This window comes from Trichogramma pretiosum, unplaced genomic scaffold, assembly GCF_000599845.2.
Source record: "Trichogramma pretiosum strain Unisexual culture from Peru unplaced genomic scaffold, Tpre_2.0 scaffold21, whole genome shotgun sequence".
Classification (NCBI taxonomy): domain Eukaryota; kingdom Metazoa; phylum Arthropoda; class Insecta; order Hymenoptera; family Trichogrammatidae; genus Trichogramma; species Trichogramma pretiosum.
The window spans coordinates 1083367-1100734 of record NW_019640940.1 but is presented as its reverse complement, the minus strand read 5'-3'; the positions used below and the strand labels follow the sequence as shown (position 1 = coordinate 1100734).

Below are 17368 nucleotides of genomic sequence, written 5' to 3'. Positions count from 1 at the left end.
CGCTCTTATATTATTATTCTTCGCCATCGTAATATTATTATATATCGCGTGTGTGCTCGTTGTATATATAGCTCGGATACATTCACACACGTGTGAGAATCGTACCGAGTTTTCGTTTTTTTTTTCTTCTTCTTTTTTCAACATTATTATAACATATGCGCGCACACACTGGAGCGCGTTGCGCATTTATAAGCTGCTGCGCTGTGCGAAAGTAAAAGTGCACGCGGAGCAGCAGCGAGCCGAGACGACGGTACTTTAATAATGATACATGGCCACGAATTGAAACGTCAATCTTCCGTATTATACATACGTACACGTTGTGTTTTATATGTGACCTATTCCGCGAGCTGCGGCAAATGAGAGCCATGATTATTTTTTTTTGTTTTCACCACGATTCATGCAAAACTAGGCGCACGTCGTGTGCAAGCACTGCGCACACACATTCTCAGACGTATTCGTATTGAAATATATTCACGTGTTTGCGTCGACGCGACTGACATCGTTACGAAATTATATTATATATAAATCGACGTTCCCCACGAAGACTAAAACTTCTCCATTCAATTCAACGTCGATATAGAAACTGCGCTTTTATCCGCGGAATGTCTTACCGAGCTTCGCCCTCAGCTCAGCCGCCAGCGACTCGTAGATGGTCGTCGACTGGATCGGTGGCAGGTGTCGATTCGTCTGGTGCTCGCCGCTACCCTCGCTCGACTCGCTCTCCCTCGTGCTGCGCCCGTCGCTGCCCAGATTACCGGCGCTGCCTCGCTGCAGTCGCGAGTCCAGCGAGCCGCTGCCACCACCACCGTTGGTCGTCGTCGTGGTAGTGCCGGTGGTGGTGCAGCCGTTGGTGATGCCGTTGGTGATGCCGAGGATGCCGTTGTTGTTGCTCCCGGGGACGCCCAGCCGCGCGGCGAGACTCTCGGCGCTGTGCGACGCCAGGATCTTGAGCTGGCCGCCGAGCAGCTCCGCCGTCTCGACCGAGTCGCATCTAGGTGGTGGTGGGCAATAATGGATAAAATTATTATGAGTGAAAAAGAGTATGGAGGATGAGTCGAGCGTATACTGCGCTGCACTCGCCTCCCCCATGACAACGGAGGCGTAAGCTGCGCGCGAGTATACTCTCTTTGTGTGTGTAAGTACTCCAACGTGCAATTATTGTCGTTGTTTTTTTTCTCTTTTTTTCTTAAATAAAAGTAACGATAATAATAAAACGCGTATATATCGTGTATCGTGCGTAAGCGATAATTACGCTGCGGTTTTTCCTATACAAGCCAGTTTACAAGGCTCCCGTCTCGCGCGCGAACTTGAACTTGAACAGTCCGTACTACGTTTCGTTCGAAGGCCTGCGTTCGTTAGTACGCTATATATACACTGTACTACTGCAATCGAATGACTGAAAAAAATTTTTTATATACACTGCATCCATCCGCGAAGTTAAAAAAAAAAAAAACACCAAGAGGACAAGGAAAAATGATCTCTCTCTACTCTCCTGCTGGCTGCCGTGTGCTTTACGAGCTCGAAGCCATTTTGATACCGTTAGGTTTTTTGCCGAGCGCGCGCGCGCGCGATAAAGCATCGAAAAAGCAGCCGAAGCAGCAGCAGCAGCGAGTATAGCGACCGGTCTCAAAGGCTGTACTACTGCTGCGCGAGCTCGGAATATACGATCGATAACAGGGCGGAGTCTCTGTTATTATCCTCGCGCATACGCGCACGCGTATACGAAGAATGTCCAAGCGCGGAGCATGGCTCGCGCAACAGGTGCACGTGTGTACAACAGTGTGTACAACACGACTTCGTCGAAGTCTCGTCGTTTCGTTATGCAGTTTCGGTCGCAAACGGCTTTGATTGACGTAACGATTATCGCCGTTCCTTTTTTTTTGGGGGGAGAAGGAAATTTTCTTTTGAGGAGTACTCGGTACGAGAAGTAAAGCCGTGAAAGACGAAAATTTGTTCGTTTGCAAGAACCCAGCAGTTAAAATAAAGAATAAATATTTATGAAATTGGCTATGACTTATGCTTTGACGGGGACAACCTTCTTGTGGGAATACGACTCTCTAGTTATCTTGGCCATCTAGCGGCGGAAACGAAGAATGTCGATGTGCTGATACCAACATCGCAGGTCTTCATCGTGTAGCACGTTCCCAAACAAATGGTGGTGATAAATTAGCTCTTTATTTACTCGAAATCGAAGAAATAGTCCGTACTAGATAATTTTTGCTCCATTTTTGTCTCTTTAAGGTGATGCCGAAGCCCCAATTTTGACCGACCGAGCATTAAAAATGTAAATTGAAATAACTTTTTTACTAGACCGATTTTTGAAAAACGGCTCTGTGGAGCCCTCCGTATTGTAGCTGTGAATAACTGCACCAAATTTCAGCCAATTTCATAGGGTAGTTTTTCCGGAAAACAGAATCGAAATTTTTGATTACTGTTTGCAGGATAAAAAATTTTGATCCTGTTTTCCGAGAAAACTATCCGATGAAATTGACTGAAATTTGTCACAGTTGTTCGCAGCAACAATGCGGAGGGCTCCACAGAGCCGTTTTTCGAATATCAGCCTGGAAAAAAAGTTACGAAAATATACATTTTCTGTGCTCGGTCGGTAAAAATTGTGGCCAAGGCATCACCTTAATTTCGATTGAAAAATGCGCCATTTATGCAGCACAAAAACGCGCGTACAGCGACGTGCAGCAGTTTTGCTCGTCCCGCTTTAACATTAAAATATCACGCGTATATGCATAATTCGCCTAGCGTATACACACGACTCGTTTTAGCGCGTCACCGTGTCACGGCATTATTATAAGATACACACGCGCGCCTGGCACATTTACACGCTCGTATAAACATTTGCGCGCTGCGCTACAGTTAGAGAGATTTTAATCGGAATAATTAGCCACCGCGAAATTACACATCATAATGCTGCTTTACGCGCGCGCGCGCGCGTTTTCGCGAACGAACTATATACGCGGGCAGAAATTATAACGATAATCGCGCGCGAGCTGAAATGTGTGTTATAATTATATGCACGTACCTATGTGCATGTGTGTGTGTGTGTATGACACGAATTATATACATTACACATTATATTACGACTGTTTGTATTATCGTACCTGTAAGCGTGCACGTGTACGGGATTGTTGCTGGCTGGATTCGGCAGCAGGAGGGTCGCCGCGACGACGTCCTCGCGTTGAACCGCGGCGAGGAGCGCGTGACCCGGCACCAGATGCTTGACGGCCTGCCTCGTCGAGCCGCCCGGATGCACCGTCTGTATGATCTTCAAGCCCTTGCTGCTGACCTGCAATTGCGGAAAATAAAGAGCGATTAATGAAAATGAAAATGCATCGTTGTTATTATTGTGATATATATTTCACCTGCCACCGCTTCGTGCGCGCGGCAATAATTGCTCATAAATGCCACAGCGGCAGCGGCTCTATCGGTTGATGTATATGGCGCGAGGCGATACATCGCAAATATATTATATACGCGATTTAGCAGCGAGGCATGAGCGAGCCTATAATGTGGGTTGCTTAGAATCCAATTAAAGAAAAGTGAAACTCGCGGCGTCGCAGAGCTTATATTCCCGCGCTGCCTTTGCTCGGCAGTAGTAGTATAAAGAGACAGCGTTATATATATAGGTATATATAATCGGCCAATGAAATGCCCATAACGTTAAATCCGTATTTATATCTCACTTTTAATACAGCATTTATAATGCAATCGAGGCGCGCATGCAAGCTGTATATAGTATAATATAATATAGAGAGGGTCACGTGCGGTGGCTGCCGCTGCTGCATTGCTGACAAGGAAGGAAAAAGTTGGCGTAGTTGTAGTTCGTGTGTGTGTCGCCCACGGGCTCGCTTTCACGCATGTATAATAATAATCGATCCTTTGGTATACGTGTGGTGCGTGCGTGTGTATACGTACGCGAGTGCATGAGTTTGGATAAGCCGTACCTGGCATTATATTATATAGATACGTCCGATGTATATAGGTACTCGGGGCAGCAAAAATCTCGAAGAAGAAAGTTTTCCCTGACACCGCGCGAGACTATATGTATACGTGAGATTTTTTTGTCAACGCATAATAAAATGCATACACACAGAGCCACTCTGAGCTAGCTCCGATCTATGGAGCAGCAGCAGCTACACGGTGTATATCGAATGGATTTCGCGAATGTGTCGCTCGAAAGCTTCTCTCTCTCTCTCTTTTCTATAAAGTCAGACCCCCAAGGCTATCTATGGCACTTTATACAGAGGCCTCGAGCGATATAACGAGCTGCGAATTTATATATTATGCGTAGAATGTGTGCGTGTGGTGTACCTATCTCGCGAAACGAGAAAAAAAAGGTTTGACTGAAATCTGCAATGATCTCTCTCCTCTCTCTCTCTACGCGACATCGGGGTGAAATTGTCTTCGAGGCAAGTGTCGAAAATTCATCACCGCGTAGATAGCCAATTATCCTGCGCCTGTAGCTCGGTCGAAGGTACAACGCGTACTACCACTACGCAGAATAGTTATATCGCAAGCCGCGCACACGATTTGCACATGTGTAGGTATATAGTCACGTGCACGCGAGATATTACGCGACTCGACTCGAGCCATGCACTGCGTGTCTGGTATATATTGCAGTTTCGCGCACGACACAGATACAGACACACATAGTGGGGCTCTTTCATTGTAAAACGCGGAAGCGCGTAAACTTCTTCATTTTTTTTTTTACACACCGCGAAGAGGTACGTACCGTTATTTTTCTAAGCCTCGTGTGGCTGTACGTATGCGCGATATGTACGTATGTGTAGCATATTTTTCACACGCGTTGCGGCGAATTCATTAACGCGCGTCAGATATACGATATCAGTCGATTCGATCCTCGGCTCTACGTCTACGTCGGAGCTACACACATACACATAACATAATATAATACATATCCCTGTGCGCAGAGCTGAACAAGACGCACGACAAATTGGTCCTCGTGTTTGTAGGTATATACAACAACAACAACACGGAGCACGCTGCGCAGAGTCTGTGTGATATACAGCCGAGCTAATTGTGAGATTTTTTTTCTCGCACTTTACAATCTCTCTCTCTCTCTCTCTCTCTCTGTCGAGCGTGTTGAGCTTTTATCAAGAGAGCTCGTCGCGTCGACGTGTCGCTGATATTATTATATTTATATATGCCGCTTCTGCTAGCATGCGCATCGCGAGGATACGTAATAATATTTACAGTTGTTTCTCTCTCGGTAGCGAGGTGCGATTCAATTTTTCATGCCGTGCGCTCTAATGCAGTGCGCGGTACGGTGTATACATTATAAATTATTCGCTGACGGCTTATAACTTTCGCTTTTACGAAAAAAAAATGTATATAAAAATTAAGAGATTATCATTCGATAAAGCACGCGTATACACGAGCTGCTGCTGCCATCCTCGTCGCTTCCTCGTTCTCTTTCTTTCTTTCTTTATATGTATATAAATATTATTGTGCAACGAGATGTTTACAAGTCGCGTACGCGCGCGGGTTACGTATTATCCCGCGTGCGCGCACGAGAGATTCTCACACAATGTGTATTATCAAAAGGAAAGCATAATAGACGTTCATCGATCATTTATGTATATAATACGCGGCAGGCGCATATCCGACACGGGTTTCCGAGCACCGACAAATTAATTCGCATTCTCGATCATTATTACGGTAGCCGCTGGTATATATATACGTATTAAGCGCGCACTCACGCGCGGGCCAGTATATAATAACCACTTGCCGCCGTAATATCATAATTACGTATATGACGAAATTAATTGTAAATTTTGTATATGTAACGCTATGATTGGCTTTCGATTTTTGGGATTTGAGTTGAAAGATAGTTGTTACGTTAAAAAGTTATTAAAATTGATGAGTTGTTGAATTTGTATCGGACGAAACAATGTCGAGAGCGGTGAATTAATGGTTATTTTATGAAATAAAAAGATTTTTTTTAATTATGACACTTTATTGCCGGTAAAAAAAATGTCAACCACTTTCAATGAATCCACCTTGACGTACTTATTTTATATAATACTTTTTTGTAAGAAATTTTCTTCTCGTATAGCGCATGTACTTTTAAACAAATTTTGCGCTTGGATGAATGAATTTTAAATTTTAATTTTAGAGTGGTTTTAACGAAGTGCGAATGCCTCTACGTATCGCAGTACATTACTGCGTACGGCCAGTCAACAGTTAAGAGGGGGAAAGTGTCGTCAAGGAGCTATCTCTATCAAGGGGTCACCTCGCTAATACACAGATGAGTTTACTCGTTAGTACGAAGCGGAGTTCCTGCAGTGAGCAAGTGTTTGAAAATTCGCGAATTCGTATTACAGTGTTGCCTACTCAATAGATGTTTAACCTCAAATATTTTTTCGGTTAAAATCGTGAAAATTTAAACTTAAAATATATATAACCAAGCGAGTAATGGAAAGCATAGAGAACACAGTCAGGTATACATTTTATTATCAAGCCATGATTTTTTTTCAAGCGATTGACTCATCGAACTTTCAAATTTTGTAGCGTGAAAGAAGAGCCTAATGATTCTTGGCCACATGCATACGATGATAATAATTTCGAGTCGATAGACTGTCGCGAAATCAAGAACTTTCGTGAACCATCAGTGAGTTCAATGATTTTCATTGCGATCTGATTTTTCATTAACCAAAACTTTACAAAATTTAAATTTTAGGTTAATCACGTGAATGAGGTTATGGTACAAAAACAGTTGGACGAAAAAATTTTCATCGATTTCGAGTGCAAGTATGAGAAACTTGAACCTACGTCTCTTTCAACAACCATTTGCAAATCCGAGTATCAAAATTATCTACCAACAGTAAAAAAAGAAAGTGAGGTTACGGTACAAAAACAGTTGGACGAAAAAATTTTCATAGATTTCGAGTGCAAGTATGAGAAACTTGAACCGACGTCTCTTTCAACAACCATCTGCAAATCCGAGTATCAAAATTATCTGCCAGTAGCGAAAAAAAAAAGTGAAAATCAAAACAGTTTAGAAGGACAATCAGAAAATCCCGCACAATTCACCCTTAAAACTCACATAAATGAAGTACATTCACATAACAAACAATTCAAATGTGACATTTGTCATAAATCATTCGCCCAGAAATATCATCTTAAAACTCATGTAAATACGATACACGATGGTAGCAAAACCTTCGAGTGTGACATCTGCCACAAGTCATTTGGACACTACAATACGTTAAAAACTCACATGAATGTCGTACATAATCGTAGGAAACCCTTTGAATGTGAGATTTGTCACAGATCCTTCGGACGATCGAGTGTCCTCAAACGTCACCTCAATGCAGTACATATTCAGAGCAACCCCTTCGGATGTGACATATGTCATAAATCATTTGGGCTCAAAGAAAATCTCAATATACACACAAATGCAGTACATAATCGCATCAAACCCTTCGAATGTGAGATTTGTCACAAAGCATTTGGATACCGGAACCACCTCAAATCTCACATTACAACAGTGCATGATCAGAGCAAACCCTTTGAATGTGACATTTGTCATAAATCATTTGGATACCAGACATATCTCAGAAAGCACATCAACGTAGTGCATATTAGAAACAAACCCTTCGAATGTGAGATTTGTCACAAATCATTTGGTTACCAGGGAAACCTCAATAAACACATAAATACTGTACATGATCGTAGAAAACCTTTTGAATGTAAAATTTGTCGAAAATCGTTTGGTCTTAAAGGTTACCTCAATAAACATGTAAAAGTAGTACATGCAGACAAACCTTTCAAATGTGACATTTGTCACAAATCCTTTTTACATAAATGGGACTTAAAAATTCATAGCGATGCTGCACATGATGGTAAAAAACCCTTTGTATGTGACATTTGCCACAAATCATTTGGACAAAAGCAATGCTTAAATCGTCACATAAGTGGAGTACATGATCGTAGCACAGCTTTCGAGTGTGATGTTTGTCACAAATCATTTGGATACAAAGGCAACCTCAAATCTCACATCAATACAGTACATGATCGCAGTAAATCCTTTGAATGTGACATTTGCCACAAATCATTTGGATACAAAGACAACCTCAAATCTCACATCAATACAGTTCATGAACGTAGCAAACCCTTCAAGTGTGATATTTGTCACGGATCATTTGGACGGTCAGTAGCTCTTAAGCGTCATGTCAATGCAGTACATGATCGCATTAAATCGTTTGAATGTGATATTTGTCACAAATCATTTGGTTACCAGGGAAACCTCAATAAACACATAAATACTGTACATGATCGTAGAAAACCTTTTGAATGTGAAATTTGTCAAAAATCGTTTGGTCTTAAAGGTTACCTCAATAAACATGTAAAAGTAGTACATGCAGACAAACCTTTCAAATGTGACATTTGTCACAAATCCTTTTTACATAAATGGGACTTAAAAATTCATAGCGATGCTGTACATGATGGTAAAAAACCCTTTGTATGTGACATTTGCCACAAATCATTTGGACAAAAGCAATGCTTAAATCGTCACATAAGTGGAGTACATGATCGTAGCACAGCTTTCGAGTGTGATGTTTGTCACAAATCATTTGGATACAAAGGCAACCTCAAATCTCACATCAATACAGTACATGATCGCAGTAAATCCTTTGAATGTGACATTTGCCACAAATCATTTGGATACAAAGACAACCTCAAATCTCACATCAATACAGTTCATGAACGTAGCAAACCCTTCAAGTGTGATATTTGTCACGGATCATTTGGACGGTCAGTAGCTCTTAAGCGTCATGTCAATGCAGTACATGATCGCATTAAATCGTTTGAATGTGATATTTGCCACAAATCATTTGGATACAACAACAACCTCAAATCTCACATCAATACAGTTCATGAACGTAAAAAACCTTTTAAATGTGACATTTGTCACAAATCTTTTGGAGAAAAAAGTACCCTTACAAAGCACGTAAATGCAATACATGATCGTAGTAAACCTTTCGAATGTGACGTTTGTCAGAAATCATTTGGAAAAAAGAGCAATCTCAAAACTCACATAAATACAGTACATGACTGTAGCAAACCCTATGAATGTGAGATCTGTCACAAATCATTTGCACACAAAGGCCATCTAAATGTGCACATAAATACAGTCCATTATCGTAGCCAACCTTACGACTGTGATATTTGTCATAAATCATTTGGATACAAGGGTGACCTCAATAAACACATAAATGCAGTACATACTCGAAACAAACCCTTCGAATGTGATATTTCCCACAAATCATTTGGATACAAAGACAACCTCAAATCTCACATCAATACAGTTCATGAACGTAGCAAACCCTTCAAGTGTGATATTTTTCACGAATCATTTGGACGAAAAAGTAGCCTCAAAGTTCACATAAATTCTGTTCATGAACGTAAAAAACCTTTTTAATGTGACATTTGTCATGAATCATTTGGATACAAAAAATCGTCTAAAAACTTACATTATCGTAAAAAAACCCTTCGAATGTGATGTTTGTCACAAATCATTTTTCCATAGAAGTGATTTAAAAGTTCATATCAATGCTGTACATGATGGTAGAAACCCTTGATAATTTGAATGTAAGAATTGTCACAAATCATTCGGACAATCAGGTGTTCTCAAACGTCACGTCAACGCAGTACATATTTAGAAACACTTCGGATGTGACGTTTGTCATAAATCATTTAGATTCCAGGATAAACTTAGAAGTACATTAAAAAGCAAATACTCTTTATCGGTATGCTGATTAATTCAAAAAATATTTTTTTTTACATAATTATTATTAAAAACAATAAATTATTTGTAACTTCTATTAATTCTGTTATTATTCATTCAACCTGTTACCTTTCATTCAAATTTAACTAAAATATAATCACGATTTTTCAAGTAGCTACTCCTCATATGTCAGTGGGAAATCCTCGCATTGAAGTCATATTAATATACTACTATCGATCTCATACACCAACTCCCCAAACTGGTTCCTGTACACGTGGAAAATTCAACAGCAGCAATGGTCGATCAAATATCACTGAATGCATAATATTAGACACGCATAAGTAGACATGATTTATAATTCTGATATTTACAAATATAAATTTCTATTACAACACGAAGAAGTATGGACGATTCTCGATCAGCATATGTCTTTTATTCGCCCGCGGAATTATTGGCGCGTGCGACTGTCACACGGACGATATTTAAATAGCCTGGCCGCGCGTATACGAATTGCGCGTCGTACGGTCGAATATCGCGAGCCTCGAGATTAGTCACGATTACGCAGGTGCAATTGGCATGAATGCATATAATATATACCTCGCACCGAGCAGCAGCAGCAGCAGCAGCGAAGACGACGTTGGTGATCGCGTCGATGTCGTACCCGAGGATCACGGTGCGCATTTAGCTGCAGTGTATAATGCACGGACACGTAGGTATGTACAATGATATACACTGCGCGCGAGTGTGTCCTCCGCTGCCGCCGCTGCTGTTGCTTTTATTTACAGGGTCATTGGTTTTTAAAGCCGCGAGACTTTCGCCGCGAACGTATACGTATATAGGTATAATAATATAAGGTACTGTGCGCGCGGGGCATACACGCGAGAGATCGTCACCGCGCTGCGCCGTATAATATATAAGATCGCATCGACGTGTGCGTTCCTTCGTATATATACAATCTGTATTCGTACACACACATATGCGAAGACTCGACTGAGTGAGCGAGAGAGAGAGGATTATTCGTTTCGTAACTGTATAATACAGCCGATGCACCGATCTCTGCCTGCTGTCTCTCTCTTCTGCTGCTGCTGCGCTGCGAGCTCAGCAAAAGCAGCAGCAGAGAAAGGCTAGATCACACACATATGTATTCAAGGTTTTTCGAAAAATTTATACAGCGCGAAAAAATGCGCGCGACGTCAATTTGCAGCGAGCTGCACGTGCGAGTGTCTGATGAAACAACGGAAGAGCCGCCGAAGAATAGATCCACCGCACATTCTATCGAGAGCGAGCGATGGAAAGATATTGCTCTAGTTTCCATGACGCGCCGAATATTATGATCGCGGATGTGTGTGTGGCATTGAAGCCGAAATCCTTTGTGGCAAAAATTTCAAGTACATCGATGTACGCTTTAATAAAGAAGCCTCCTTGTATACAAGAGCCTTGTCTTTTTTTTATGAATGTCGATCGCTCGTCATAATTGCGCGCCGATTCGTGTGCGATCATCTCTATATATTCATTATACTAATATATATGAATGCCGATACACGGGAGATATTTAATTTTTTTTTCTTTTTGTTCCAGACGTACTTGAGCCTATAATATACAACGATGATCGACTGGTCGAGCAATTTTAAGCACCGGCATTATTCATAATATATCCCCCCCCGTGTCAATAATAAAGAGAGCTGCCGAGAATAGCGCATAAACAATGAGGTTGACGCGCCGCGGAGCGTTCTTGGCTTCTGAAATTATGAATAATAATCGATCCGCCGCACGATCCCGCCGATTGTCTCGAGTAATTGCACGAGACGACGCGCGGACTCGTACGTCGTCGAGGAAGGCAGCTTATATTATAATACAGCATTTGTATAAGCGCAGGAAACGCGAGCGCATAGCTTTTTCGGTGCAGCGTGCCATGCACAATGTCGTATACACACACGTACATTGTCTTTTATGCGAAAGATTCTTCTACGCACACACACACACACGAGGAAAGTTAATACTCGCTCGTTATAACTGAAAGCGCAGCGCGTATACATAGTATATATAGGAGTATGCACTGCATACGCGCGCATAATAATTATCTCGTTTTCCGCTTTCTTCGTTTATTTATCCTTTATCCTCGGATATACGCCGCTGAGCGCCTCTCCGCGGACGAAATTCGATTGTTTATGTGTGTGCGGATATTAAAGAGAAGATCGTTCGCGGACGAGTCGCGTCTCGAGCTTTGTCATCTAATTACGATATATATATATTCACGTATTATATACAAGCTCGGTGCAACGATCTATAAGAATGAAGGAAGGAAGGAAGGATGGCTCCGGGAAGAAGAAAAATATACTGCAACGCGCACACATGCCGCGCGCCATAGATCATCCATGACCGCGCGGAGCTCCGTGTACTCGGTCGTTAAGTAATTATCCGTCGCGTATACACACACACACACAGGAACAAAACGATATGTGCTGCGCTGTGTATATAATGCAACGCGGGAGAAAATCTTCGAGCGCGCGAGGCAAAGTATCACGCGTACTATTTCTCGTCAAAAGTAGCCGCGCGCGTATATGGTTGACGTCGCTGCGATTCTCATGCGGAACCAAGACGAAAGAGAGACTTTATAGCGAAGACAATTGCTATTATGGAAAAATGTATTATTTTATATATATTTTATACATTAACTTTTTCGAAGAGCGTTTCGATCTTAATTAAAGATCTCGCGATGATAAGTACGAACGCAGGCTCGAACGATACGATAGCCGCGTTGGAAAATTATTGTTATTTCATTTGTATCTCTCTGTACAGTGGGTACTGCGGCTGAATCGAGTTCGATATAATGCATAAAAGGTGGAATAACAATCGGCGCTCGATTTAAATTTAAACCTCTTGTTTATATTCATCGGCAAAATATTCAGCTCCGAATATGTATATTTCATGCGATCTGGATTGCACGTGGTTATAGTATAGTATACATATCGAGAATCGAAAATTTATATAAACAAGCTTTCTTCGTATAAGATTCGCGCTCATCACTTTCGTTCTCGTTATCTTCGACCGATACATCGGCCGAATAACTTATTCTCTGTATATACAAAAACACGTATACAAGCAAACGAAAAAGGCTTATTCTTTTTTGTTTCGCTCGGAGCAAATCTTATAATTGATACATAAATCCGACCTTATTCGACGCGCGGCGCATAAAGAAGAAAAGCTTTCGTCGCTGCTGCTGCTGCTGCTGCTGCGCTTGTACTCGACACACCCGTTTATTTTATTATTATTTCGCATCGACATTCGTGCGCGTTCCTTGTTTTTTTTTTGCGCGCGTTTGCGTGTGTGCATTTATTTATTTTTTGTCGCGCCATACATATACAACAACATCGTCGAGCCGTCAGCGATTAAGCCGCTATTAATAAAATGAGAGTAAACCTGTGGCAGCTGCTGCCGTCGCTGCTATACTCGAAACTTTTCAAATTGAAAACTTAACAACGCGACGTACGGAGCTGGCTGGCTGGCTTGCTCAGGTTGCATGTATGATAGATAAGTGTTAAGGCTTCGTAAACGTGCTAAACCGGCCGCCTTGGATATATATACCGCGTTCCGATCGGCGAAACGGCGTGAAAATGATCGTTTATATCACGTACCCATAAACACACGATCGTCGAATCGAGATCAGCGGCGCAGCAGCAACACCTTGCTGGCTGACCGGCGATCAGCGTGCTTGATTCGCGAGCGTGATTTTTGTTATTTACAACAAAAAAAAACAACATTTCCAAATGCGGTATCTGGGTTAAAGTAATAAATTTTTCCCGCTTTCGCTTTTATAATATACAATAATATAAAACGATGCGCGAGTTGGATACATTATTTATACATTAAAAAAAAAAAAAAAAGCGGACGATCTTGAGAGAGAGAGAGAATGCGTTGGTCGTCGCGGAAATTTCGATGGAGGATGCTGCTGCAGCGGCAGCACGATCATTTATTCATAATAATAAGCATGGACACCTCGACTTTGTTGCCTGGTTTTTTCGATCGTTAATTTCAACCTGAAAATAACCATATATATATACACGCCGCGACATCATGAGAGGAGGTGTCATACGACCTCCGCGCGGTGTATCTTCCCGCGCGAGCGCGAGATTAACGTCCTTAATTTATTCGCATAAAAGCTTTGTTTACTAATTATCCCAAAATAACTCTGCACAATAATTGTAAACAACGCAGATACATACGCATTATAATATACATTCCAACCAAATTAGCTCCTCGCGAGGATATGCGTACTTAATAGTATTATTTATAGAAATCGCAACAACGACATAAAAAATTAAATCTCTTACCTGCAGAGTGACCTTGAAGGGCTCCTGGAGTCGCTCGCGCTCCAGCAGATAGTCTATGGCGTCGGGCATGGCTTGGACCCCCTTGGCCTCCCGCGCCCCGAGATACCAGACATAGTAGGAGCTTTTTTTGACGTCCAATTTGCCGCACCTACCGCGCAGGGCCATTACTTGCTGCAACAACAAAAAAAGAAAATTCGACATTATAAGCGGGAAAGCTCGTAAAATCATCGTAATCGCGAGTATCGAGAATAACATTTTTTTTAAATATTTTTTTCTTCTCTGCTCTCGGTGCGCGCGATAGGTATATATAATAATAATGCGGGGCTAGCGCGCGCGAGTTGTAAAAAGTGTGTAAGATTATCCTAGGCGTGCAGTTTGCACCATACAGCAGATGGTATTTGAGGTTAATTGAACTCTCTAGTCTCTCTCTAGTCTCTCTCTCTTTCTGGCGCGGGGCTCGCGTGGCGATGAGCCAACTGCCAGGTAAATCATCGCAATAAATGCCCCGCGCCAGAGATGATGAGCTGCTGCTGCCGCCGCTTACCGCGTGCGCTTTTTCGCCTATACGTGTACATTATATGGACACGGATGTGTACGAGGAGTAGTATATATATACGTACATGAATAATTTCTAAACTCTCGTAAAATAATTTTTTTTTCTCGCTGCAGCGGCATCAAACTCGCGGCGATATATCTCGGGTGAAATTACATTTCGTCCATGGGATACGTATACCGTATACAGACGCGCGCGCGCTGTGTTTTATTTGGGTTTCGAGGTAAACTTGAGCACGATCGATACTCATTATTGTCTATAACTCTAGTTGGTTTGTATACGAGATGGATGTATGTATTATATATACCTAAATCTGTTTTTCCGCACGAATCTTGCGGTTTGCAAACACAACGAACAACAAACAACAAAAACAGAAGAAAATTTTCTCATTATTATTATATCTAAACTTATATATAATGCCAGCGATCGTGGCCCAAATATCAAAGACATCGCGGCATTTTCGAAACAATGCGCGCAAGATGAAGTAAGCGCGAGCGCGCGAAATCGTAATGTAACACACACACACACACACACAACACCGGCGTTTATTATGTCGGTGTGTGTGCAGTTCTATCAAAGCTTCGTCGCGATCTCGCGTGGCTGAGGGGGAAGAGGAGGAGGAAAATTTCGCAAGTATATATATGCACACGTACACGCATACTCATTGAAACAACGCTATATACACGCTCCCAGCTGCTTTTACAAATGTGTCCCATAACAATGCGCTCGCGCGCGTGTCTACACGTTATGTTTTACGCACATTTTTTTATCTCTCCTTTTCTTTCTTTTGCTCGCGATGCCTTCCGAGTAGTATATACGCGTATAGTATGTACTCGCGCGCGAGCGCGATTATTATTACTATTTTTTTTTCTTTTTATAGATCGAGCAGATTGTAATAATGGCAAAAAGTATCGCGGCATAATTTTAAATGCTCGGTACAGCTATACGCACAAACTTATATAGTTACACGTGTTCGAGTTTGTTGTAGTAAAAATTATATCCATGATTTTTCTTTTTTAACGCTTACGCGCGTAAAAAAAAAGTTATTAACTTCTCTCTCGCGCGAGCTTTAATCATCTCTCGAATATAATACGGGAGAACGCGTACAAGTGTGCGCAAACATTCCGATACAACAATTACACGCTTGTTAAATTATTGCGCTTTTTGTTATAAACTCAAGCGTGCGCGCGCGCGCGAAAAGATATATAAACGCGCGATCTCCACCTCCAGAAGCTCATATACTATATTCCGTTTAATCATCGCCGTAATCGGTTAAGTTTGAAAATTGCCTTTTCCCGATACGTAAACGAGCAACAGCAGCAGTTGTTGTTGTTGTTTTTTTCAAGGAACGAATGAAAAAAAAAATTGCGGCCGATCGCGATACATCGATAATCACGAGCCGATTATTTTTTTCTCTCTCACTCTCCCCGCGCGATCGTTACGTGCATACCGATTTTTTGCTGCTTTGTTTTGCGCGCGCAACACCGATACTAATGTTGACCCAGTAATTCGCTCGGAAAAACATAAAATGCATTTTGAATAATGATCGGATAAATGTACGTGTATAGGTCTATATACGAAATGTTATCGAACCCGCTGCTCGAGCGACGACAGTTACGTATAATACGTGATTGCAATTAAGAATTCAATTAGCGTTTCGAGAGCGAAAATTACATAGCTCGATCTCGTGCACACATACACTTACACTTCTAAGGACTCATGTGGCTCGATATTAATAATCGCAGCGTCGAATTGAATCTCAATTGCAGTTCGAGCTCGCGCGCGCGTTGGCGTATGTATCCACTCCAGCGCATTCCACGTGTAGTACCTATATGTATACATACGTCCACATGCATGCATGCATACATGTGCAGCATAGCGCGCTATGTGTATACATACGAGTTAACATAATATGCATCGAGCCGCGGCAAAAAGAAAGGAGTGCACGCGACGCACAAGTTTAACCTCGCTACCTCGATGTCGGAGCAGCGAGCAGCGCATGGTACACACAGCCACACAATACACGTATGTGTATACACATTTACACAACACACGGACACACACGAGTCTCGAACAGCACAGGCACAAATATTATAATAGACGTTTTCTTTGTTAATGCAAGCGAGTCGGAGGTTGCATACTTCTACACACGTATAGGAGAGTGAGATTTATTTTTCGAAGCTTTTGTCTGGCTTTTAAGAGAATTGGGTGCCGCTGTTACGAGAGAGATTTGTTTTCTGCGAGTGCACCTTGACCTTCATTTTCGGAATTTTTTCTCGGTGCATTGTGTGTGTGTGTGGTACAGTACGAGTTGTGTATCAGTCCGATTATTGGCTGAGAAACTTTTTTTCTGTGTCAGTTTGAAGAAAAAAGGACAAAATTAAAAAGGCCACTGATAACTCATACTTGAGACCATTGTTATCGATTATGATGTTTGGACGCAAAGTCTGTGGCTGCACTTTCTTTCTCTCGCGTGCAGATACGAAAACGGAAAGAAAATGAGAAAAGCAGAAATTGCAAAAAGTTTTCAGGTGTGACATTCTTGCACATTATCAACTGCATAAATATAATAGGAGTTGTTGGATTCGTATGTACCTGAAGCATATTTAGTATCATAGAAAAATAGATTCCAAAAACTGTTCGTATTTATTTGTAATTATCGCGCACGACTTTGGAAAACCACGACGCGATCGAACCCACGAGCGAATTTCAATGGAGTAT

At 41.8% G+C, this 17368-nt stretch overlaps 1 protein-coding gene across 1 annotated transcript in view; it reads right to left on the bottom strand.

Moving 5' to 3' along the window:
• The window catches only part of LOC106659764 (filaggrin-2), a 41353-nt gene that overhangs the window by 19022 nt on the left and 4963 nt on the right, over positions 1 to 17368 (bottom strand). Inside the window, exons 2-5 of the mRNA XM_023457905.1 lie at positions 14095 to 14265; positions 3114 to 3298; positions 908 to 991; positions 612 to 793 (exon numbers count right to left, since the gene is read on the bottom strand). Coding sequence (XP_023313673.1) covers positions 612 to 793; positions 908 to 991; positions 3114 to 3298; positions 14095 to 14259 — 616 coding nt within the window. The 5' untranslated portion in view covers positions 14260 to 14265. The remainder of the gene's footprint in view (positions 1 to 611; positions 794 to 907; positions 992 to 3113; positions 3299 to 14094; positions 14266 to 17368) is intronic.